This window comes from Molothrus ater, chromosome 3 (genome assembly GCF_012460135.2).
Source record: "Molothrus ater isolate BHLD 08-10-18 breed brown headed cowbird chromosome 3, BPBGC_Mater_1.1, whole genome shotgun sequence".
Taxonomy (NCBI): domain Eukaryota; kingdom Metazoa; phylum Chordata; class Aves; order Passeriformes; family Icteridae; genus Molothrus; species Molothrus ater.
In genome coordinates, this window is record NC_050480.2 from 107734983 (window position 1) to 107761331 (window position 26349).

The 26349-nt window shown below is 40.6% G+C and overlaps 2 protein-coding genes across 5 annotated transcripts in view; one reads left to right on the forward strand and one right to left on the reverse strand.

The window, feature by feature from the left end:
* RTN4IP1 (reticulon 4 interacting protein 1) overlaps positions 1-6873 on the reverse strand; it is a 44028-nt gene extending 37155 nt beyond the window's left edge. The window contains exons 1-4 of one of the 2 annotated variants that reach the window (XR_004979901.2): positions 6490-6857; positions 5150-5301; positions 4260-4328; positions 3903-4027 (exon numbers count right to left, since the gene is read on the reverse strand). Coding sequence is in view for 1 of the 2 variants with exons in the window: in XM_036380116.2 (XP_036236009.1) it covers positions 3903-4027; positions 4260-4328; positions 5150-5301; positions 6490-6736 (593 nt within the window). In the remaining variant the exon portion in view is untranslated. Of the gene's footprint in view, positions 1-3902; positions 4028-4259; positions 4329-5149; positions 5302-6489 lie in introns of both variants that reach the window. The other variant, XM_036380116.2, reaches the window with a different exon arrangement.
* Positions 6870-20691, forward strand: QRSL1 (glutaminyl-tRNA amidotransferase subunit QRSL1). Of its 3 annotated transcripts, none has more exons than XR_004979900.2 (11): positions 6870-7014; positions 7227-7386; positions 8494-8592; positions 9581-9677; positions 11374-11550; positions 13785-13960; positions 14064-14176; positions 15765-15957; positions 16353-16470; positions 19558-19831; positions 20229-20319. XR_004979900.2 is itself a non-coding variant. In XM_036380115.1 (11 exons), exons 1-11 carry the CDS (start codon positions 6991-6993, stop codon positions 20438-20440), a joined length of 1575 nt encoding a protein of 524 aa, XP_036236008.1. In that variant the 5' UTR covers positions 6876-6990; the 3' UTR covers positions 20441-20691. The 3 variants fall into 3 exon arrangements, 2 of the variants coding, with proteins under 2 accessions (XP_036236008.1, XP_054370266.1); XM_036380115.1 differs by having other exon boundaries at positions 6876-7014; positions 19558-19763; positions 20229-20691; XM_054514291.1 differs by lacking the exons at positions 6870-7014; positions 7227-7386 and adding an exon at positions 7403-7925 and having other exon boundaries at positions 19558-19763; positions 20229-20691.
* Positions 20692-26349: the final 5658 nt, after the last annotated feature.

The window sequence follows — 26349 nt, forward strand, 5'->3', positions numbered from 1 at the left end:
GGATCCTACGCTCAAGATTTTGGGTTAAACCCATCTTTATCCTTAAAAAGGACAGTCACAATTAAATCCTTTCAAAAAAACCTTTTCAAACTGCCTTTACAATTTCACTCCTTAGTTAAAGGGCATTTCTTCTACTACATAATTGGGGGAAAGCTGCCATCCTAAAATGTACAATTTGCTCAAAGGATTTAGGTAACATTTTCAGTTTGGGGAGCAGCTTGGCTGGGACTTTTTTTTTTCTCCTTCAATAAAAGCCCCTCAGGATTCCTTCAGGTAGAAATACTTCTGAGATTCAGTTTGTTCCTATGTTACATGGGCTATTTTCTATCACACCTTACAATTATTAAAACTCTCCACACACTGTGACTTCAAGAAAGCTCTTCATTTCTGAGACAAACCACATCTGCACAGGAGATCCATGTGCAGCAGCCCAGCAGCACTGACAACAGCAAGACACACAAGTAAGAGGGGTGGTGTTTGAAGGTGCAGGACCTGTTAGGACAGTACTGAATGACAGATGGTGGCAAGTGCCAAAGCAGGAACAGTTTTGTGTGCACTGCCTCAGGAAAACAGAGCCAGGAGAAAACACATCGTAGAAACTACCTGTTTGCACTGCAAGGGTGAGCTCAGGAGTAAATTAATATAAAAGTATTTGCACTAGGGACCAAATTAACAAATCTTCTGACCTGGGCAGGGATCCAAGAGAACCAATTTTTTCAAAAGAACAAAAAGAACATTTGTAGCCCAGGCTTTCCTCCCTTCTGACAGAGGCACAACATTCACCAAGCCCTACATGGGGCTCAGCAGTTCAAACAATTAGAGGGAGCAGATCTCTCCAAATAAGCACAGCATGAGATTTCAAAGTTTAGCCCATCTCCCTAGGCCCTGCTTGGAGCTATGGTGTGGTCAGAAATGAGCATCAGGAGGCAGGACCTGTCTCAGCTGTGTGTGCCCTCCACCAGAACACATAGAGGGTGGGGAGTGGGTACAGATCAAGGACTAATATTTTCTCCAGATTATAAATAATTAAAAAATTTCAGTGGCAGAGTTACATGCAAGATAACAATTGAATAAATGCAGTGATTTTATATAGTTGTAAAATTAATGTATTTATTGACTAAATATATCAACTTTATTTAGATATAAAATTATATTTCATTTGATTATGCCAACAAAATGTCCTCAAGAAATTTATTCCTGGATCAAGCAGTGTTTACCCTATCAAGAAGTTTTACAACCTACACTCAATTTGTACTTCTCAACAAATAAAATGATGAAATAACACACAGACATTGAAAAAATATTTTCTTGGGGTATTATACCATTCAAATTTTCACCGTAACTGTATGAACCAGGAGTCTGTTTGGTAGCTTACATTAAGAGAATCCAGCATCTCTGCCCAGCATACATGAAAGTCTAAGATATTGCTTCTGCATTTACATAAAGACTTTTATTTAAAAGCAATGTAAGCACTTTGAATAACTTCTCAAACTGTCAGGTTTCTGTCATGCATTTTGTGAATACAGAAAGCAAGAATTTTAACATCTAATGTTGAACAAGCATATCTCCTTTCTATTGAAACAGGTCAGTGGCACATATGAGGTAGCTACAGATAACTTCAACACAACACAGTCATTTTGAACATTTAGGACAGTAAGAACATTTAAGCTTCTACAAGAATATTGACATTAATTAGAGTGGTATAGAATAAAGGCTATGGAAAAATGACTGGAATTGCAGGAGTGTTCACAAACAATGAGAGCAAACTTCAGGAGACTTGTAAGAACATAACCTGTGAAAGTATGTGCAGATGGAGCAGATAATCTGCCAGATCAATGCACAGCCAGACACTGGACTAACAGCAAGTGTTTCTGGTTAGGCCACACTAACACCTCAAAAGAGGCAAAGAGAACAATACACAGAAAAATCTCACTGCTTTTAAGATGTCCCAACATTGCACTAAAGCACCAGTGAAGGAGCTTTCATCAAGAATACAGCTGCTCTGCCCAAATAAGACATTTTTCTGTGTGTGTACACCCTTCTACATAGCTATTCACCTACAACTACAGGAGACAGAAAGACTGACACAAAATCACACATGTAGGTAACTTCTTACCAAATATATGATCTAAAGAAATTAGGAAACGCTGTATAAACTGTTGTATTTTTAAATTATTGCCCTGAGGATTCATGGAATATAATTTGCACAGCCTCTTCAATGCACCTTAAACACTTTCCTACAAGCACTATTTCAGGAGGAAAAAAGGTACCATCACATAAGTCATTCACTGCTGGTTTTACAGTTCAAAATTTATAGATAGGAAATATAATATTTTTAAAGTACATTAAAATGGGTTTTTGCTGACAGAGTAATTAAAAATTTATTTGGAACATGAAAGTAAATATTAAATGTAAAGATTACATTACAAATGTAGTTTGCTGACAGAGTAATTAAAAATTTATTTGGAACATGAAAGTAAATATTAAATGTAAAGATTACATTACAAATGCAGTTTCAATTTTACTGCTAACAATCTAAACACTTACCTGAAGATTTGAAAGACAATTTAAATAAAACTAGCCTATCAGTGTATCTTTAGGTTAATTCTATTTATGTGTGAAAGTTAAGATGCTAAAAAGTCTAAATACTGAAAAATAAAAAGTAAGGTGATCTTGTATAGAATTTTATTACTAGCTGGAAGTTAATTTCAATGATGTCTCTTTGAAACTCCTTTAAATTTTGCAATTTCATCTTCTCAGAACATTGTTTATCTTTAGAAAAAATACTCAATATTTTCATTATGAAGTTCACTGTGACACATGAATGATCACTCACTCGATTGTCTTCTAGAGATGTGGGTGAAGAATTTTAATCAATCTAGTGTCCTTTGCAATGTGTTGCATTACAAAGTATCAGCTGAGATAAGAAGAGGTCAGGCATCCAAGACTTCTGCTGCCCAGTAATTACTTTATGACCTAAATCTGTGATGCAGTACAGTAATTTTAACTACTGTTTTTCAACTCCCATAGTTTTACTTTTGCCCTCATTTCCATTCTGAAGATCTTGCTATCTATTTACTCAAACATCCAAAGGTCAAAATAACTGAAAATTTCAATTATCAGAAGAAAAATGGTATTTGCTCCAACCTTTCACTGCATTTTTCCTCATCTGCCATTGTCAGATCAACAGACTGATAAACAAAGTCAATTTTTTTATTTGATTGGCTGCTTGTCTTGTACATTCTCCTTTTCTTGTCTGCATTCCTGACCTCATCAAAGTTCTGGCCTGCAGGTCAAATAAGAGTCAGTCACCTGCTCATTTTTCCCAAAAAGCTGGAAAACCAGTCTGTTCCAAATGGCCCACACATGCAGGAAGTGAGTGAACCACATCTCTGTCCTTGAGAGGGCTTTTTGTGAGCTGCCAGTACAACTGAGAGGATATTACAAGTCCCTACAAATTCTTGGAGATAACATCCTCAAATTCTCTATATAGCCCATACATTAGGTATACATTGGATTGGAATCACAGAACAGCCTAGGTTGGATGGGACCTCAAAGATCACCTAGTTCTAACTGCCCTGCTCTGCACAGAGACACCCTTCACTGGGGAAGGTTGTCCAGAGCTCCAGCCAACCTGGCCTTAAGTATTTCCACTTGTGGATGTGAGGGCATCCACAACTTCTCTGGGTGGGCATTTTTTACCTCTATACAGGGACCTCATCTGAGCCTTCCTCTAAAGAAGCCTCTCTCAGCAGCTGTGTAGACAGAATCCATCATCCTCAGACAGCTGATCTGTATCAATGTCATGGTGTAACAGTCTTTATTGCTGCTGGACATGTCTTACAAGCAGCTCAATATAAAAATGAAGAACTTTAGTTTTAGCACCAGAACTCTTTACTTACCTTTTCCCACTACAATTACTTTGGTTCAGTCCTCCCACTTGGTTAAGTGCAGACCACGCAGTGAGACCAACATATGGTAAGGCAGCAGCTTCTGTGTGACTGAGACACTTTGGCTTAAAAGATACCTGAAATAAAACCATAACTAAGTCACACAGCAGCTCCTATGTGACGCTGAAATATTTAAAAAAGCTTTACTGAATTGCAGATTGTGTATTGCACATTTTCAGCCATCTTCAAAACTAGCTGGAATACGAATCAATCCAAGCACTAAGAAATAAAGTTACTTAGATACTGAAGAAGAAAAATGCCAGTCTTTACAACTTTGAGGTTTTGTTAGCCAGAGTTTTGGAAGTTTACCTCATTTCCACTAGCTACCACAAACTCTGACAGAGTGCCTTGTTTCCATGGGGGAATTGCTGCCCACACCTAAAACCAAACAGAAAACAGCTATCAATTTTTGTAGCTTTGCACACAATTGTATATACACAGGAATTTCCCTCGTTAAAGAAATCTTTTTTTATAATTCACAGAATGTCTTCACTGTTTATCAGAAACCAGATTTAGCTTATTTTACACCAAAAAAAAAAAAAATCACAAAACCAACTACTGATGAAATGAAGGACTGGAGGGCTATGTGAATAAATTGTACCACTGCATTGTGTATAAGACATAATTTTTCAACTCCCCCCAAACCACTCCCATGCCAGGAAAGCCCAGATTAGAGGGGTGAGGATGGTGCAGAATCAGGATTTGCTATGCTAAAACTGATGAAATGTGAAAGCAACTGGCGAAGGTGAAAGCAAACAGTATCAGTATTTGTGTGGGCACCCATGAAGTGCTTCTTGGGTTAAGCCAAAGTTCCTACTCCAAGCTACTCAAGAAAAATAAAAACAAAACCCTTCTTGTTAGAATTATACCTTCAATTAAAAACAAAGTGGCACTTTTGAGTGTGCACTTATAAACAAACAAATTCCACTCTTGCTACTGCTGCAATGGTCCAAAAACTAAAACCCAGAAGGGACATTAACTTGCAGAAGCAAGTCTCTGAAAGACCATGAGACCATGTTTTTCACAGAAAAAAATGAAGGGAAGAAAGTACTCTAGGAATTTACTGCCAGATAGGCCTTATTAAGCGTGCAACAGCATTAAAAAATAATTATGAGGAGAATGAATGCTGAACATTTCATAGTATATTTTAAGTGTACATTTTGGAAAAAAGAAATAAAATAAGAGATTGGTGGTATCACCTCATCTCCAGGTTTGAAATAAGACACACCCAGTCCACATTCCATAACCACACCAGAGACATCTCGACCGAGCGTTAGAGGAAATTCAGTCTCGCCGGTTTTGAGTTTCAGGGGATCCCGCTTCATATTTAATGCAGTTGCACCATAACCACCTGCAAAACATGGAATCAACCACAACATACCACACTGAGTGCTCATTTATTAACTGTGCAATTTCAATTGGAAAGCACTGGCTATCCATAACGTGCCTCATTTCTGTTATAACTAAAGCATGCAAAAAATCTGCAATATTTCACACTTTTACAGATTTTAGAGATAAAGAGCAAGTGTAAAAAATAACAAGGCATATCTCCTAAGATGAGTAACCTGGACTTCCATTTAGTAAGCAACAGACAAACGCGGTGAAGTCTCAGAATTACCCATCTAATAACAGTGCTCAGCCTAAAAAGAGCCTGCATTTGGGCATGTATACCCACTCAATTGTTTGGACAAGTCCACCTAGGGGCCCTATCATGCCAGAAAGTGTCTTAACAGGAATCCTCAGATAGGAAATGTCCCATCACTAAACCCCCAACTATATTCAAAGATTTTTTAAAATTCATTTTTAGAGACCCAAAGCACAGATTACAGCTGGGTCAGCAGGCTTCCTACAGATATATTTGCTTGTTCTACTGAATCTGATTCAATATGCAAGCACTTCTACACAGGAAATACAAGGTATTCTACTACCACAACTTCCTTCTGGTGTTTCAAATCCAGAAACTGGGGGAAAAAACCTAATTAAATGTGTCAAATACAAAGAGCCGGGCAGTGAAAGAGCCAGATTTCCCGGGCGGGATGACAGCACGTCTCCAGATGCCAGTTTAGGATGGGCATGGCAATGAACACCACGGTTTGCCTTAGGTCGTGCAAGCCGACTTGGCAGAACTTGGGCCTCCAGCCCCATTCACCTCCAGGAGATGGGAAAATCCAGCATCACTTAGGGGGAATGCTGCTCCTTGGCCGGGCGTATCTCGGTCAAGAGAGCAGCACCACAATCGCTCAATTGAAAGTTCACCCTCTCAACACACACGCGCACACTCTTGTCAGTGGCTTTTTGTATCGTTCTTCCCCGAGAACCTGAAAAAAAGTGGAGTTTCCAAGAGGCGGCGGTTTTCCACAGGGCTCGGGGAAACACGTGTGTTGAGGCAGCCCTGGACACTGCCGGGCCAGGCCGGTGCCCTGGACACTGCCGGGCCAGGCCGGTGCCCGGGCACCGCTCGGGCCGCCGGAGCCGCAGCCCCAGCACAGCCCCTGCCATCCCGGCAGCCCGGCCGCGGCTGCTCGGGCTCGGCACTTACTTCTCATGCTGAGGTCGATGGGGTTCAGGCTCGCAGCGTGAACCTTAATGATGACCTCGTTCGGGAAGTGTATGATGGGGAACATCATCTCCCTGGTGAAGCGCAGCACCTCGTTGCTGCCGTACCGGTCTATGACCCAGCTGGGCATGGCGATCCGCGCCCGCGGAGAGGCGCGGAACCCGCGGGCCGGTACCCGCCCGTTCGCCCAGCGCAGCGCCCGCCCGCCCGCCGCTCCCCATGACAGCATGGCCAGGGCAGCCGGGCCGGGCCGGGACCCGGGTTCGGGATCGGGATAAGGATCAGGATCGGGCCGGGGCGCTCCTTCGCCCCACAGCGCTCAGCCCAGCGGCCCTCGCAGCCAATGGGCGGCCGCCTTCTTGGTCGCCCTGCCAATGGTGCCGCGGGGTGTTGCGGCAAGATGGCGGCGCGCGGCCGCCGCGCCGGGGTAAGGACAGGGGTCGCTCGGCGGGCGTGAGGAGGCGGCGACGGGCAGGGAGAGCCATGCTGCGCGCCTCTCTCCGCCAGGTGAGTGGGGTCTGTCCGCCTGCCGGGGATGCCGAGGAGCGGGGCGGGTAAGCAAGGTGACCGGGGTCCCCTCGCGTTCCCCTTCCCCGGGGCGGCCCGGGAGAGCGCTTCCCGTGCGCTCCTTCCCTCAGCGGGGATGGCGCTTTCTTCCCGTTCCGCCCCGGCGCGGCCTCTGGCAGCCGGCCGCCCTGAACGACGGGCTGCGCTCCCAGGTGTCGGCGGCGTTGAAGGAAGGACGAGTCGCTCCCACGGAGCTCTGCCAGCGATGCCTGGCCCTCATCAAAAGCACCAAGTTTCTGAATGCATACATCACCGTAGCGGAAGAGACCGCTTTGAAGCAGGCTGAAGAATCAGAGGAAAGATATAAAAGAGGTATGTTGGTTTGTAACTAGTGTCAGTCCTTAAGAAGCTGCTGAGGAGGAGCTGTCTGTGTTAGACGAAGCACCTTTGCTTTTTAAAGGGGGTGTCTTGGCTTCTTTGACTCTTGGGAGATGAAGCTCACACTTGAGGTTTCCGTGGGTATACACTTGGCACTCAGGAGAGTATTTAGCCCAAAAAAACAGGAGGAAAACCTGGACCAAACGAGGCACTGCAGGTTAAATAGGCTCTGTGCCTCTTGGACAGCACTGCTGCTTGGTGTCTGCTGCTTCTTTCCCTCAGCAGTTCATTTGGAATATGCAGCCTGCGATGAATAGGCAAATGCAGTGGTCATTCACAGGCCTCCAGACTGGGATAGGCAAACAGCTAGCACAACCTATCGAGTTTTTAATTAAGAATGCAAATTAAAATAATGCAGCTTTATTAATTGCAGTTAGTAATTGGAGAACAGAACAGCTTTCAGTCCTCTTATCTGCAGCATTTAGAAGATTGCCATCCTCATTTTCCTTTGTGTTTCAAGAAAGGCGGGAAAGGTAAATTTCACCTTGTGGAGTACATGTTTTCCTTCATGTGTGACACTTGCTGTCCTCTGACAGCTCAATAAAATTGTCAGACAGGTTGTTTTGTTTCCTGATGTAGGCCATTTAGGTTTTGGGTTGGTGTTGTGTTTTTTTTTTTTTTTTTTTGTGGTGTTTGTTGGTTCTGTTTTTTTTTTTTTTTTGATGGTGGATAATCAATTACTTGGGAAGGATTTTCTCTGTTTCAGTAATTCATCTACTGTGTATGTCAGGTAGGCAGAGTTCATGGCTCCAAGCCTAGTGATAGGGTGGATTTAGTAGCACCTATGGCTGCAATAAGCACTGTGTGGTGACATTGGAATGCACTCCATTGGGACAGCCAGCCTGGATGAAAGCAGGTGGAGGGCTTGAGTTGGAATGGAAGGTGGTTCTTGAAAATGGAACAGACAACCATCAAATGCCAAGTGGAAAGCAAGATTGTAAAATAATGTAATGTAAAATAATCAGTAATTGATGAGAACATAATATATATAGGGCACATTTTGCTTTAATTTCTGTTGTTTTACAATCATTTCTAATGCAGGTCAGCCACTGGGCATTCTAGATGGAATTCCTATTGCTGTAAAAGACAACTTTAATACAGCTGGCATTGAGACAACATGTGCATCAAACATGCTAAAAGGTACAGTAAAGCTTTTAAAGTAAAACCAGATATTTTGCTCTTTGGAGGGTTTATGGACTGGAGTCTTGCAGAAATCCAAGTATTTTCAAAAAATGACCTGGTGTCATTTGAGGAAATACATTTATCCAGTTTCACTAGCCAAGTTCATCTGGTATTACAGATGGATCTTTTTCTTCTTCTAAGCATGTTATCTCTTTATATTTGTATGCATTTAACAACATTAATAATAAAAACCTATACACTACAATAAAATAGTTCCAAAATTCTCGTTTTCCTTCACATTGGTTTTAGGTCTAGAGGAGAGCAGCCAGTACTATTCTGTCTAGTGAAATCCAAAGACAGTCCTATTTTGTTGTTGTTGTTCTGTTTATAATTGGTGACTTAAATAGTTTTTTGATATGGCTGTAGTAAAGGCAGATGTTAACAATCCCAACATGCAATCACGTTCTATAATGCTTTTAAGGAAATTTTTTTCTTTCCTCAACTCATTGTTTTTTTAACAGTTCATGAACATTTTCAGGCATTACAGTGTTTTTATAATAAAAACAAAAGTAGGAAACATTTCTTATATCTGTTTTATTCTGCACAAAGTAAAACTTTATATTAATCCTTGTGGAAGATAGTTGAAGTAAATTAGCAGTCCTCTGATTTGATTGTGGTTTTTTTTAATAGCAGAAGAAACAAAATATGACTTCACTGTTGTAAAAGTTGTTATATTACCTGAGATGCTTTTCCTTAAAGCACGTTCTCAGACCTGTTGTGATTGATTGCAATGAGTATTAGGAGTGATGTCCTTGTTCCTGATGAAGGTGGGAGTGAAGAATCCCCTGTTATCATTCATGAAGTGAATTGGTTACCATTTGAGGTCTAGTTCTCATCTTTATGTAAAGTCTGAGTGGTAATGACAGCGTCAAAATGTTCAGAGTAGCTACTTGTAAAAATAACTTGCATCTCATCAGTTGCTCTTAATTGTTTTGATTGTTTTCAGGTTATATTTCTCCTTACAATGCTACAGTAGTTCAGAAGTTACTGGATCAGGGAGCTGTGCTTTTAGGTAAAACAAACCTAGATGAATTTGCAATGGGGTGAGTGATGTTTATGATTTTTAATGTGTTGATTTTACATAAAATAGCTTACATACCATCTGTTCCAATCTACCTGTAATCCTTAACTCCTTTCTGTGAGGCAAGACAACAATGAATACTTACTGGAAGGGTACACAGAGCTGCATGAACTTTTCCCTGAGCATTTGTAGTGTTGTGTAAATGATACAGACGCTGAGTTTTGTGAACATGGTGTTCAAGTGTGCATGAGAGGCAGGAAGCAGTCCAGCTTTTGCAGAAGGCCAAGGACAAGTGGCCTTCTCGTAGATTCAGTAGTGTGTTTATAGAATTGGTTACAACACAGTTAATTGCTGCTTTTTCCTCTCTCCTTACCGATGGCTTTTTGCCCTTAGGTAATTGTAATCGTGCCCCCAGTGGCAGGCCACTGCCTCTGCCATCTGGCCACTGGGGTGATTTGTATGGGTACTCCCTGACCTGCTGCACACAGGCTAATCGAGGGCAAGGCTTTTAAGTTGCCTAAGCTAATGGTGGTGACTTTTTGTCAGGAGCACATTGAAAGATGCTCCTACAAATTGATTCTTCTGCAAATCAGTGAAGGCAGCCAAGCTGTAGCAGAGAATGGCATTGGGCTGTTAGGGATGGGAATTACTGCCAGGTTTGGAAGGGAATCTCTGGGATTTAGTTACCTGTGAAAAACACTAAATGCTGTATTTTGGTTTTATTATACTGAAAACCAGAGTCCAAGGTTTGATTGGAAATTCACATGGATGGGGTGGAAGTGCTTGGACAATATTGTTTTGAATAAAGTAATTTTTATGTAAAAAGCTATTCCTCAGAGGAAGAGCAGGCAAAAAGCTGGGGAGAAACCTGATAATGCAGTATTACAGCTGGTCTAAGTTCATTAAAGCACAGGATTCTCCTAAAGAGCTTATCCCAATACTAGTTTCTCATTCTGGTCTGTGTGTTTGCATGATCTCTTGATCAGGGAGCAGATCCAGCTCTAAAGTAGTGATGTCTCAATAGGATTTGTTTTCAAATGCTGTGAGCTGCCTGTTCTGTCTGATGATACAGCTGGTAACACTGGCACCTGGCAGTCAGGGGGAGCGTGGGGTAGAGGGCCTGAGGAAGGAGGAAAGTATGCCCTGCCCCTGCTTCTGGTGTCAGCTCACACCTAGGTGACACAAGCTGGCTGAAACCAGTTTCTGAGAAGCCAGTCTGGCATTCTGAACCAGTGAACTGTGGCCTCTGCAGAGGGCTACAGAGTGAATAATAGTGTGGCATTTCAGAGAAATGTGTGTTCCTGGTATTGTGGAGCTTTTCTCCACCTCTAGCAGCATGTTTTTCCTCACAACAGCGATCTTGTGTCAAATACAGGGCTGGAAAAACAGAATACCTTGGTTTTGAAAGAGATATGCTCCTGTACTGTTACATATCTTAAATCAGTTTTAGGTCTTCGTGACTCTGTTCGTTTCAGTGGCATTAGCAGAAGTTAGAAAGAGGTACCAGTTCAGGTTCTGTGTCAGGAACTGATGAACAGCTATGAATTTTGTATATAATGTTGTAGAAGTTGTCTGCTTAAGGATTTACATACACCAGTCTTCTTGTGTGGAAATTGAATTTGCAAGCATGATGAGGAATTGGATTAAAAAATAAATTGAGGAATACAAGTGTGTCATTTGTCACTTCTGTCTGTATTTGTCCTGTCTGACTATCTCAGTTCTGGGAGCACGGATGGAGTGTTTGGACCAGTCAGAAATCCCTGGAGTTATTCAAAACAGTACAAGGAAAAGTCTGTCCCAAAATCCCATTCTGAAGATGAAGAGTCAAACTGGGTAATAACAGGAGGGAGCTCAGGAGGCAGCGCGGCTGCTGTGTCGTCTTTCACATGTTTTGCGTAAGAGGCTTTTAAATTTGTCTTTCCCTAAATGTCTCAAAATATTTTTGGAGTGTTTTAATTTTATAATTTTCTCATAAGCTAGTAGGAAATAGGAGGGTTATTGGCACTGGCACGCAAAAATTTATTTCAGCATCCCTAGGTTACTCGTGGCATATCATGAAGCCAGAATTAATCCATGCAGGCAAATTTAGATTTACTCATTTCAGGCATTATTCAGTGGTATGACCACTTTGCACTTCGTGAAATATATATAAAATTATGATGGCAGTAAGAGAGTGACAGTTTTATTTCTCATACTCTCTTAAAAAGTCTTAAGGGGTTTGTGACGCATCCTCTTCCTCCCTAATTGCATTACACAAATACACACTGAAAATGTAATTCAGAAAATTAGGAGATCCCTCAATTTGTAATAGTATAATAATCTTTCCTCTGCTCCTTTGTCTTTATAGCACAGTTATGTAATAGTACATGAGATTTGGGACCTAAAAACTTTAAAATCTCTTAGTTAACAAAAGAGTACAGAGTACTTACTACATAGATACTTACAGACTTCCCTGTTTTTAACTTAGAAAACAATTTTAGTGTTAGGGTGTTTTTTTAGGCAAGTGTGTATTTATGGTTGTTTGGAGTTTTTTCCTAAAGATATTTAAACAAACTGGACTTTTTTTTTAATAGTAGTTACTAACTGCATGGAATATCAACACACTGTTTAGCAAGTCAGTTGTCTATACTGTCTTCTCCATCTGACTATTAAAACTGATCACAAACCTTTACACCTTGCATTTTATGGCAATTTTTAGAGCTACATGTCAGACCATGTTTTATAGAAGATTATTTCAATTCTGCTCTTAATTGGAAGGTGTTTAAAAATGCTCTTTAGTTACTTTATCCTTATTTGCCCATAGACTACATTACAAGCATCTATTTTGTTGTTAAAATATTCTTGCTAATGTTGATTACAACTCTTTAAATTACTTTTTAAAGTTATATATCTCTTCTTATCCTTGCCCTTTACTGGGATGTAACCTACTCAACATTTTAATACTGTTGAAATTGAACTCAGTGCAGCCATTCCCAAGGACTGCTGGTTCTCATCCTGAGCCAGAATGGGCTGATCCTGAGAGGGTCTGGCATCTTTTCTTATGTTGCTGGGCTTCCATTTTGCCCTGCTCAGCACATTGTCAGATCAGGGAGATTTTTTTGTCCAGCTATTTTATTGCATATAACCTATTGTATATCCATCCTATTAGTCTTTTTCAAGCACCAGGAATGCTGCCAGTCTTTACATTTTCAGTTTGGGATTTGGATGTCCAAAAATGCCATAAAATTGAGGATGTTTTGCATCAACACAAATGCTTTGGAAAAAATTCCACTTCAGGAAAGTCAGTTGAATTGGTTCAGCCATCTCATAAACAAATGGCTATGGGAAAAGCCCATATATTCACTTCAATAAAAATTATACCTGTTTCTGGAGTTTAAATTGGTTTTGGCAAAGATTTGAATGAAAACTGCTTTATCTTTTTAATGCTGCTTGAGTTAAATTTATTAAAAACAAGAGAACAACATGTTTCGTTGCAGTACAATTTTTGTAACAAAAGTTTCAATTTAGAAAGAACAAGGTTTCACTTGTGGATAAGGAAAGAGGAATTCAACATAATAATAATAATGATATACTGTGTTTTAATTGTACCTAAGCTAATGTAAACTGGGAGTTCTGATCAATCTTTTTAGATTTGGAAACAGGAAAAACATCTTTCCAAAGTATGCCCTCTTGTTAGGGCAAGAAGTGTCGTTCTTCCTTTTTATCCTGGAAAATGCTGATTCATGGTGCATTGGTTACCCAATAAATAAGATATAAGTGTTGAAAATTGTTCCCTAAATCAGATGTGCCAGTTGGAGTCCAGAGTATTGGAACAGACCACAGTATTGGGGCAGGGAACGCAGAAAAAGATATTTGGGGTCATTTTCAGATGGTTTGAATTCTACCTGTCTGCCTTTTCTTTGTGAAGAGAACTGGACTCTCCTAATGGCAAATTCAGAGACCCTAAGAAAAATCAGAGAACAAATGAAAAATAGACATAGCGAGCAGACTGGAATTTAGGCTGTGTGATTATGACTTGTGGTCTGGAAGAATTTACAGTTTTAAATCCATGCATCTCAAAGCCACACGTTCTTATGATTTGGAAATGTTCTGAATTATCTTACTAATGATGATCCTTTTGAAACCATAGAGCCTTAGGGTCAGACACAGGAGGATCTACCCGAAACCCTGCTGCTCACTGTGGTGTTGTAGGTTTAAAGCCAACATATGGACTGATCTCTCGCCATGGTCTCATTCCTCTAGTGAACTCCATGGATGTGCCAGGAATCCTAACCAGATGTGTGGATGATGCAGCAGTTTTGTTAGGTATTACTCTGTCATACATCTTTGTTTACAACATTTCCTCAAAACAGACTGAATCCTAACTAACTAACTTTTTCCTGATCTTCACATTTGGTGTCTTTTTCAGGTTCACTTGCTGGACATGATCCTAAGGACTCTACCACAATTCAGGATGACTTTAAACCGTTTGAACTACCTAACTTGACTGATGTCAGCAAGCTTTCAATTGGAATTCCAAAGGTAACATTTAAATCCTGTTAACAGTTATGGACAGGAAGAACAAATAAAAGACACATAACAAAAAAATACTTGTCTCGGCCACCACCTCCTAGTCTCCTCTGATTTGAAACAGTGAAGACAGTAAAAGCAGCTCCTGGAAAAGAACAGTATGTGTTTGCTCTGTTGCCTGTCCAGGCAACTTGGAGGAAGCATACAGTAATGCATCACCTAGAACATGTTGTCATTGTGGTAGGAAGCACTGTCAGGAACTTTGGGGAAATGGGGAACTTCAGTTCTTGGTTCTCTCTGTTGCCCGCCCTTTCCTTAGTTTACTCTGTAACCTCGAACAAGTTGCTCTTGGTGCCTTCCCACACAGTGAGCTTGGTATTGGTTTGTGCAGAGCTTTGGGATCCTTGCCTAAATACCACTGTGTTAATATAGAGCAGAATTTTAAAGGCAATTGAATGGCACAAGGAGCTGTGATTTGCAGAATCCTAATAAGAACTGAAAGACATCTGTAATTTGGCATCTGATGTATGCAATTTAATCATTTTGTTTGAAATTTAGGAACAAAGTTTGGGACTTGAGCCTTTGTTTAATTTAATAAAGGCTCTGCCTTCAAAGAGACAATGTAAATAACGTTTATTAATTGTATTCTCAGCATTGGAACCTAAGCTAGAAAAGGCATAGCAAAGGTTTTAATTTGGTAAGCAGAGACGTCCACTGACTGATTATTCACAATCTGTGAAATGGAAAAATTATGTGCCTGGAAAATTGATCAGCTGCATCCTGTTTCAATCTTGATAAATCTAAAATTGTGATGTTGGTTAATTTTTCCTATCCTTTGGACAGTTTTTTCTACTGCTACAGGTTATTCTAAACAGATACATGCATACATTAAACATCAGTGATAGCTACTCAGAAATCAGACAGTATTATGACCTTGATATTATGGTTTAGAACTAAAGCAAGTATCTTCAAAAACAGAGAAGTTTAATATAATATCTATAATTTGTCTGTGAAATAGGAAAGTAGATACTCTAGTATCTTCAAAAACAGGGAATTTTAATATAATATCTATAATTTGTCTGTGAAATAGGACAGTAGCTACTCTAAGTCTTCTCCCACCCCCTTGATTGTAGCTCTTCTTTGGTGGGTGGTTTTATTTGTTTCACCAAGGTGTGCCAGTTGCCACTGATAACATTGTAAGCTTTAACAACAGGGACTAACAGCCCTAGTTTTAGGATTTAGACCTGAAGAATTTGTACCTGTGACTGCAGAGCAGTACAGTTTAGTCTTGATAGATAAATAAGGGAATAGCAGGGCAATTACTCTTTCAGAAGAAACTTCTGAAATTCCATGATCTGTGATACATATGTCAATCCTGCTGGGATGAATATAATTCTCTTAAGAAGATTCAATCCTGTTAATTTAGTACCCCTTCATTGTATAGGATTTAGTAGATGAAAAAGTTTTTATTGGTACTTTAAATCATATAGTGGTGAGATAATGGTTTCAATGTATTTTTAGCAAGGAGTATTTGTGTTTTAGTTGCTATTAGAAGTAAACCAGTATATAAAATAACTCCTGTTCTTGTTTTTTCTCTAAGGAATATCATGCACCAGAGCTGTCTAGTGAAATTCTGGCTCTCTGGTCAAAGGCTGCTGACCTGTTTAAGAATGCAGGTGCTAAAGTGGTTGAAGTGAGCCTACCACACACTCCTTACTCAATTGTCTGCTATCATGTGCTGTGCACTGCAGAAGTGGCATCAAATATGGCCAGGTTTGATGGATTGGAATATGGTAAGGCCTTTGAAAAAACTTTTTTCTCAGGCAGTAGAAACATTGCTGGATGCCATGTAAAAGTGTTATTCATAGCCTAAAAAGTGTTTTTCATAGATTTTCTTTTCATGGTTGGATGGTTGATACTATTTCTCCAAGATGGAATATAGCAAAAAACCTTGTGCAGACAAAAATGTGTAAATAAATACATAATATATTTCACTACTAGGCATATCAGTGTCTGGGCTCAAAATCTAGTTTAATATTTCCATAATAAAACAGGAATGTGTTTTGTTGTTTTCCAGAGTAGTAGCATGTCAGGCTGCAGCAAACAGTGACCTATTCTACTACTATGACATTATTAAATCTTAAGGATTACAAGAAGTATTAACACCCAGAATGCCTTTTCTTTCCAGGACATCGTTCTGACGTGAAGGATTCCACTGAAAGTATGTATGCTGCAACACGGAGAGAAGGCTTCAATGATGTTGTAAGAGGAAGGATTCTGTCAGGAAACTACTTCTTGTTGAAACAGTAAGCAGAACTTCTTGAAATTCAGCTTTTCCAGGTTAACGAATTTTTGAGCAAATGGTGATTAACTGCTTATCACGATGAAGAAATTGCTCTTACTCTAGTAGCTCTTTGTATTTTTATTATTGCTTTAGCTCTATAATGCCTCTTAATAATGAACAAAAATGTTTTCCCAGAGTCTTACCAGTGAGTGTCCTAAATTAAATAAGTAGAACAATTTAGTGACTTTTTTTCCCCTACCAGAGCATTATTGGCATCCATTAGTTAAATTAGGCAGAAATCTACCCTATGGTATGACATTGAAATCATACTGAAGTCTTTACTGTCTTAGTGTTAGAAGTTCTGTAGCTGTTAATTTCATTAAAACTGCATAGAAAAACTGCTGGTACATTTTAGCGAGATCTTCTAGAGAAAGCCAGACACATAGCAATTAAATTAACTGCAGCTCTCTGTCTCAGTGTACAGGGAATGAGAAGCATTGGCAGAAGTATTGGACTGAAGTCCTTACAGAAGTCAGGGTTTTACCCAGCTCACGTAGAGAAGCTAGTGCATGGATCGATTTTATGGTGTTAGTTTTCAACCCTTATCCAGCAATCCTAATTTATGTTAGTAAATGTGCTTTTCCTCTTTGTCTGAATTTGTTCAGATACTAACAAAAATATTAGGCATGTAATTAGTCTCTGTAGTGCACTTGCTTTGAAAGAGCTCTGTCAGCAAGAGTATTCATCAGATGTGACTTCTGATTGCTCTCAGAGACAGGAATGTTGTCAGTCAGTCTGTAACAACCAGCTTTTATGGAATGCCGACATTCCTGCCAAGTGTGCTCCCTCTGCTTACAGCTGTCCAGATCAGCTTTCCTGAGGCTGCTTTAAAATTCACATAGTTAACTCTTCTGTGAAGGAATACACAGTTAGCTTCCACCCAGATGGAACAGGAGAGTTGTGTTCCTGTTCCACAGTAAATTACTTTTGAAGAACAGAGTGCAGGGTTCAGAAAGCATTCTTAGAATAAGTAGTAGAGAAAACCCATCTGTGTCTCTTGCAAATGTTGCCTTTTACAGCTTATTTTACCTTGCTTTTCAAAGTTTTAAAATGACTGGGTGATTGTTTGGGAAGTTCTGTTTAACATCTTTAGAGATGGGATGGACAAGGGGATAGAGTCCTCCCTCAGCAAGTTTGCAGACAGCTCCAGTTGGAGTGGTAGTGTTGATCTGCAGGAGGGCAGGAAGGCTCTGCAGAGGGATCTGGACAGGCTGGGCTGGGGCCAATGGTGTGAGGTTCTGCAGGGCCAGGTCCTGCCCTTGGGTCACAACAGCCCCAGGCAGCACTAAGGGCTGGGGCAGAGGGGCTGGAAAACCACCCAGGGGAAAAGGACCTGGGGGTGCTGGTCAACAGCAGCTGAACATGAGCCAGCTGTGCCCAGGTGGCCAAGAAGGCCAATGGAATCTCAGCCTGTATCAGCAACAGTGTGGCCACCAGGACCAGGACAGAGATTGTCCCCCTGTACTCAGCATTGCTGAGGCCATGCCTCAAATCCTGTGTTCACTTTTGGGCCACTCACAACAAGAAGGACATGGAGGTGCCAGAGTGTGTCCAGAGAAGGACAGCAGAGCTGGTGAAGGGTCTGGAGCACAAGTCTTACAAGGGGTGGCTTACAAGGGGATGTTTAACCTGGAGAAAAGGAGAGACCTTATCACTCTCACTTACAGCTACCTGAAAAGAGGTTGTGGTGAGGTGGGAGTCAGTGTCTTCTCCCAGGTAACATGTGAGGAAACAGCCTTATATTGCACCTTGTGAGGTTTACATTAGATATTGGGAAAATTGTCTTCTCTGTAAGGGTTGTCAAGTGTTGGGACAGGCTGTCAAGGGAAGTGGTGAACTTCCCATCCCTGGAGATATTTAAAAGATATGTAGATGTCGCACTTAGGGACTTTATCAAGTTAACAGCTAGGTGGATTTCTGAAGTGATTGTAGAAAAAGGTCTAATTCCCATTGTATAACTTACTGACTTGAATCTGTTCATTGATTATAACCATTTTTATTGCTGTTTTGTGGAATCTTAAATCTTTAGATTTCTCTAACAAAGTGGGATTTAGGCAGTTGTAGTTGTTTTATCTGTAAACACTCTGGCATGTAGCAGTTGATAATACACCACTCCATGTTTATTTTACTTTACTTTTTTTTTTCTTTCCCAAATCGATGAGGGTTTAGATGACAGTTACTTTTGAAACTGAACTTCTCTGAATTTAAAATTCCATATTTACCAGTTCTGTATATGTGGTTAAAAGGAATGATAGACATAAAGTTGATTAATGTGTTTTTGCTTCAGAGTTGTGTGAAGACAGAAATCCATAGATCACATGTTTACTTGAGGGGGAAAAAATGGGTGAAGATAAGTTCTTCTGCAGAGAAGAATACTACAGCCTCATACATATTTTTAAGTCCATTTGGAGTTGTCCACAGATGATGGGACTTTTTCATTTGCTTCAAGTATCTTGCTGGATTGAATCCTAAATGGTTAATTCTGTTTTTCAGACATGTGTAGTTCTGTGTTTTCTAGACTTTGCTGTGCTGCCCTACAGTGAAATTAGGTTAGATACCAGCTTTTCACCCAGAGGGTGGTTGAGCATTGGAACAGACTCCCCAGGGAAGTGATCACAGCACCAAGCCAGTCTGAGTTGTGCTCTCAGGCACATTGTGTGGTTCTTGGGGTGTCCTGCACAGGGCCAGGAGTTGGACTCCATTATCTTGATGGGTCCCTTCCAACTAAGAATTTTCCATGGTTCTGTGAAATTCAATGTTTATTTAGTTTCCAAATGGTCATAAAAGTGTTTTGATTTTTAGTTAATTATTTTAAGGTAGGGTTTTGTTTTTCCTTCACCTTCCTTCAGCTGTATGCCCTCATCTCTTCCTTCTCTGGCAGCTCCTCTGCTATGAGAGCATAAACACGTGTGGTGACTAAGCTTCCAGTGTCAGTTAAAATTTTGTCCAAAAGGATTACTGGGCTTGTCTTTTCCACAGTAACTAAGAAATAAAGTTCTGTATTTTGGGAATTAAAGTGTCAGGCCTTTATGTCCCTATTCCTTTCTAGGAACTATGAGAAGTACTTTGTCAAGGCACAGAAAGTGAGACGTCTCATTGCCAACGACTTTGTGAAGGTTTTCAGGAGCGGTGTTGATATTTTACTCACTCCCACCACTCTGAGTGATGCAGCACCTTACACAGAATTCATCCAGGAGGACAACAGGACCCGCAGTGCTCAAGATGACATCCTGACACAGGCTGCAAACATGGCAGGTGACTAGGGGCAGGAACTCAGCTACATCTTCCCCTGCCTCATCATTTTAAAAGTCCAGTCCCTTTAGGTATTTAACCTGCTCTTTAGAATCAAGATATTTCACCCCCATGTCCTAAGTCCTACAGTGATAACTGGGTCTAAGGACAGTTTTAATAAATGCTTAAAAATGTAAGACCAGATTTTAAAGTAGGGTACCTTGGAGCTGAGTGTGGGCTGCAGGTAAGATGAATCTGTTCCAGAGACAGAAATCTCTTCCTAAGGAGAGCTGATTATCTTTTTCAGAGGATGCTGACCTCTTAAATCTCTCTAATTAATTTCTTGTGATCATCTAGCATTCATTTCGTTGAATCAAATTATTTTAGCTAGTCTTTTTTCTCTATTTTTTCTGGTTCTCTTAAAATTGATTCAGAAATTACTCTAAGGTTTATAGTAGGTCTTTGCATGTGTATTTTTTTTTCTTCCAGGACTGCCAGCCATAAGTGTTCCTACAGCTCTTTCAGAGAGAGGCTTGCCAGTTGGGCTTCAGTTCATTGGACGTTCATTCCAGGAAAAGCAGCTTCTCACTGTAGCCAAATGGTTTGAAAAACAAGTACAATTCCCAGTGATTCAACTAGAAGAAGTAAAGAGGCATGACAGTGATGTCTTTCAGCATCAGAAATCTGCTTCTTTTTCATAGCCTGGGACTCGCTAGTCAGCTAGAGCAAGACAGATGTGGGGATGGTCAAGAAACTAATTTCTGCAGCTAATTGTGTTTTGCAGAAGTAATAATCTGTTCTAAGCAGGTGTTATGCAGTAATGCACGATGGAATCACGACAGCTTGTTACAGTGTAATTAAGGCAAAGTGAATCATTAAGTAAACATTACCATGTTATTAAGCAACATTTCTTACTGATATTAAAAATACCAAGTTGAAATTGTGTATGTTATGCCTGTGAAGCTGATTTTTTTAATCCCTATAGGGTGTGTAAGGTATCTGACCAATTAAAGAACTAGCCTGAGCTGTTGTTGAAAACTTCAGAGTTGCCCAGGTGGCCAAGAAGGCCAAAGGGCTTGGTTTCCTTCTGGAGTGTAAACTTTTGTAAAGGCAACAACCAGACAAGCTCTGTTGGAACAAAGATATCAAGGATCTGTTTACCAAGAGTTAAATACAGAGGGGAAACAAGGGAATAACTTAGAACCATAGAATCCTTTAGGTTAGAAAAGACTTAAGATCATCAAGTCCAACCCAGCACTACAAAGTTCAGCATTCAATCCTATCCCTAATGACACACTACACATCTCTTATGTGATGATTATTAAGGCCATTGTGAGAAAGCTAAATCACATCTGCATTTAGATCCCTTTTTTATCAAAATCCAAGATATGGAAATGTTAGTTCATTTTAAAAACCAAAATGTTCCCTACTTCTAGTTAACTTGTGCAGAAGGTAAAAATAACCTCTGGGTTTACAAATCATGCATATGTTCTGTTGGTTATATCTGTGTAAGAATGATGAATTCCAGATAACTTCTGGGGAAAGATGTGTAGTAGTAGTAGTACTTGAGTAGTTATTTTCTTCTTCCTTCATCACTGTTCTTTATAATCAACACTTAAATACTTGCTAAGAAAGAGATCTTGCTCAGTGTGGGAATAATGCCATCTATTCCTTCATGGACAGTCATTCAACACAATAGTAATTCAAACTGAATTTCCAAAATGTCATCATGTAGACTGGAAGACTTACTAAACAACTCTTCACCTGTTTCAAATGTTGCAGTTTCTGTTTCTTGATAGTTAAAAACATGAAGGATGAAGTTTGTAGATGTTTTGCATCACATTTACTTTCAATCATAGCCTACGGTATGCAGAGATGGAAAAGGTATAGAGGGAGAAAAATTACTGAGGTGGAATCCCCTATGGCAACATAAAGAATCTTACAGAATTACATCTTGTCATATACCATATTGTCACTAATATAAAAAAGAAAAACCTTATTTCTAAAAATTGCAGATGAAATGGTGATTTTTCCATATGCCAAAGTGAGCTTTTTCAATACCTTTCCTACACAATTAAAATGGTACATAACTAAAAACCCCACATTTAAAAAGCTGAATAGAACATAGAACTATCCATGGAACAGTCTTTAGGGAACTTGCTTTTTCTATTAGTGGTTAATGATGAACTGAGAATCCTAATACAATATTTTCACTACTGTCTTGTTCAGTAATTCAGGTGTGCTGTAATCATGCAGGAGAGTCTTACAGCAGCTTGCTGAGCAGAGCTCTCAGTGAGGTTATCCAAGTTGCTGTACCTGGATATATACTTTAAATAGTTGCTCTTTGATGTGCACATCCCAAACCCAGACCTACCACTTGCTCTTTCTGAAAGTAAAGGTCAGTGTCTTTGGGCCAGAGTTTGAGATAAAATCCTGGCTGTGCAGAGCATTCCTGGAGAGACTTGAAGCACCTTGGAGTGTTGCAGAAGAGAACAAGCTCGAGGACTGTGCTTTCCCTTGGAAATTCATTCTAGACTGACTTCTGACCTACTGGAAGATCACTGCTTATGCTTGGCAGTCTTTCTCTTAAAACTTCTCTGATGTAAAGAGATACCTGGTGGGAAAACTGGATCAAGGCATAGATCCCTACTCCATACAATTAGAGGAGCAACTCCAAGCAGTTAGAGGAAAGGTAGGTGGAGGGTCCCTGTATCTGCACTACCTTTTTTTTTGAAGTGGGGCTGCAATTCCAGTCTGCAGAACCCTCTAAAGGAGCGTTCAGAAGATCACAGCGATGACCTGTTTGACACAGGCCCTCCACAGTTTCTGCTGCTGACAGATTTCTGAGCATAGAACAGCTGTGTGGGGAAATACACAGTGGGAGAGGTACCAACCAACCAGCCAGACTCCCATTTTGCCTGGCATTTATAACTATGTTAGCAGTTGAATTAACTATTGCAGAGACTTAAAAAACAAACTCCTGGGTAGATGCTTAAATTTCTGGGCTATCAGATTCACAGCAGTCCCAACAAGGTTTCTGTCCTCCTCCCACTCCTAGCTGGTTTGCATTTCTGGGGACTGTATGTCTATATGCTCTTTCTGCCCTCCCCTTTCTAAAGCTGGAATTTCATCAAATCAGAGGGAAGAACTTAGGAAGCAGTTTGGTCAAGCTGCTAGAGGAGGTAAGCAAGAGTTCCTTACACTGCAGGAGAGTAGGTAAGAGACTTCTGCTGTCTTCATATCAGAAAAACTGGTAGCTGACTCTGGAGCCCCCAGCAGTTCCCAAAGGAGCTTTCCACCCCAGCCTACCTATAGGTATTGTGGTTGTGAGCAGAGCTTTGTGCAGCTGCTCCCAGTGCCAAGTCATGGCTCCAGAAATATGAACAGAAAAATTGCTATGCCAGATAATTAGACTCCCCAAACCCCTTGTTACAGAAGCACAGGAATTCCAAGGAGCAGGAAGGTCTGGAGGTAAAAAAAATAAAAGGAAAAAACCCTAAACCCTGCCTATGCAAACATTTTGTACAACTGTCTTGAAAAACAATTCACTGAAATAATAGAGTTGGAAGTTTCATGGCATTACAGCATGGTCACAGTGGGAGGTAGGTGTAACCTTAGCACACATTGAGCCCAGATAATGCCAGTGTTTCCTGAAAGAAACAAAAGCTAGAGCTTTAGCAAACAAGCAATCTGGGTTTTGGTGCAAATTGTTTTTTCTTCAGGTAATGAGAACCTGTAAGGACATTGTATAGTGGAAAAGCTTTTTTTGAGATGAAAATTGTTAAGTGCTTTTGCTTAAGATGTTTTTAAATACAATTGCCATCTGATATTGCACTTTATGCAGTTTCCACATATGAGTTTTTCCCTCACCCTCTTGAAGAGCACTCATAAAAAGGAGAAATTCAAAGCAAAATTTAACCTTGTGCTGCTAAGTGCTAAGTGCTTCTCCTTCTCTGTTCCTGCATTTCTAGTTTCCATGTATCATGTACTTAATAGTAACTACAAATTCATTATAACTTCCAAAGTGCTAGTCATTCTCCATGAGTTGTATGATTCACCCAGGAACTAATCTGTGCAAAGCTGCAATAGGTAATGGGCTTTGTACCCTACCTGGGGAATCCCACAGGCCTCCCCCTCAGCTCTGCCCCCCAGAAAACTGAGAGCAGTACCATTCATACTGCACACAGATGGGCAGCTGAAAAGGGAGAAAAAGGTGTGCACAGCATGCCTAAAAATCTCAGCTGGAGTTACATGGCAGTTTTACTTCATGTTAAATTGATGCCCACAATGCCACCAGAGAGAGCACAGAAATAAGCAAAAAAAGCCAGAGGAGCAAAAAAGGTTAATCTAAGTTTGTTATTTTTCCATCTATCTCTCAAATAAAAAAGAAGGTATCCAGTTACAGGAATGTTAGAGAGAGGCAACAAATTAAAAACACAATCTTTCTAATTAGCTCACCACACCTCTGATTGACTAATGTCCAGATGCAATTAAGTGATTCCAAGCTAACCTTTCTTTGTAAGCAGAAGAAAGGTTTTTTTCCCACCCAGCACAGGCATCCTCATGTACTTGCTGCTGAACAGCAGTAAAAGGTGTCTTTAGCTCAGGGGTGCAGGGCACTCAGGGAAAGCAGCAGGAACACAGCCAGGGCACTTTGCCATGTCCTGTGCCATTTTACAGCCTGGGCTATGGTCACTGTAAGGGTGGAAGTGCTGCAGAGGGTCACAAGCCAAGTCTGCAGCACAACACGTGATGAAATGGATTTCAAAGAGCTGGAAATTTAATCTTTTTCAGCTGAAGAGACTGCTCTTGTATGTCACTGCGTGTGACAGCCAGTGGTGAAAGCATTTGTGTGTCCTGCCTTGCAGCACTGATAGTGACCCATGGTGCACAGGGTACTGCCATGTGTGCTAGATCGGACACCTGGGGCACAGCAGGGACTCCTCAGCTGCAGGCCCCTTTCAGGATCCCCAGGTGCATTATGGTGGAGGGGAAAGGGCAGAGGACACTCTGTCTGAGAGGCTGCTGCAGGAGGGTGTGAGATAAGGGCAGGAACAGAGGCAGTAGGTGGTCAGGACTGTCTGGCAGCAACTGGGCACCTGCCTGCACTGTACCATGACCTGGGACAACTGCTGGGCTGTGCCTGCTGTCTGCTAGCACCACTTCCAAAGGGGAGACAAGATCCTGCACTGCAGTGCAGGGAGGAAAAGCAGTGGGCACTTCATTGTGCCACCCAGGAGGGGACGTTTCAGCTTGGGAAGTGACACTGAGAAGCCCAGAAACATTGTCCACGCAAGCTGAGAAACATCAGGAGGTAGAAAGCACATAAAAGAGGGAAAGGATTAAGTGTCATAAAAGCTGAAAACTCATTCAAGTAGCCAGACTTGGGAGAGGAAGATTGAAGAGATAAAGGACATGGGGATGAGGAAGCACACATAATCTCAGAATACTCTCAGTTGGAAAAGACTCATAAAGCTCATCAGAACTATTCTGGTGAAGGAGGGGCCTTGACTTCATGTTCCTAAGTTGAAATCTTCGAAGGTGGGTAGCTTTTATCAATTGTACCTCTCTGAACAGAGGGGCAACTTGATTCAGTCCAAGACCAGCGTATTTGAGACTTTCATTCACCAGCTTTTAGTGCCAAGGTAAGTGCTTCTCAGGCACACATAACATCTGACACAAACACACAAAATACATGTTTAACAAAGATCAAAACATGTTATTAACAATGTACTTCAGGAAGCCTTGGAACAAACTGCAAAAGGGACCATGTGGGCTTGATATCTCTTTATAGATAATAACCATTTCATACAGTCATCTCCATTATTAAAATCTAACAAGTATTTTTTATTTCTTTCTCCTATTAATATTCAAGAACCTTTTGTTTGGAAACTTAAATCACAGCCAAGCCACACACACCTATTTACTCAAGGCAATATTGGTTGTTTTGTTTAAACATGCTTTCTCAATTTATGTGTTTAATTCATTCTTGTATTTATAGAGCACAGTTACAATCTTCCTTAGCCTTTATTCTGCTAGAACAGTTTATACTGTTCTAGCAGAATAAACAGCTCCTGTATATTAGAGCACCCTGTGCTAATCCCTGTAGCCATTCACTGCACCTGCTCCAGCTGAATCCATGTCTTCCAACATAGGTGACAAGTATTGTAAAGGCAATTCCAGGTGCATGTTTATGAGCACAACAGCATTAGTATTTCCCTGTCACTCCTGAAAAATCCTTCTCCAGAACACTCTGGAATCACACTTGTCCTTTACTCAGCCACATTACACCATACTGTAGCTCAGAGCCAATTTATGATTAACCAGTGCACTTGGGGCTTGCTCTGCCTCCATGGCTTTCAGTGGATAACCATTTCCTGTATGAGACCATTTCCTGGGAGCTCATTATTAAGTCCCTAGGTTCATGACCTTGCACTCCTTCTCATCACTGCTATTTGGATTATTGGAGTTTTCCAGTTTTTCCTGTAGCAGTCCAGCTCTCCGCTGTTTTGACAGTAATCCCAGCTTCATGTCATCAGAAACAAAGAATGTGTCCTTCAAACAACTTTCCTTATCACCATAACTTTACCCTCATTGCAAGCATTTTCCA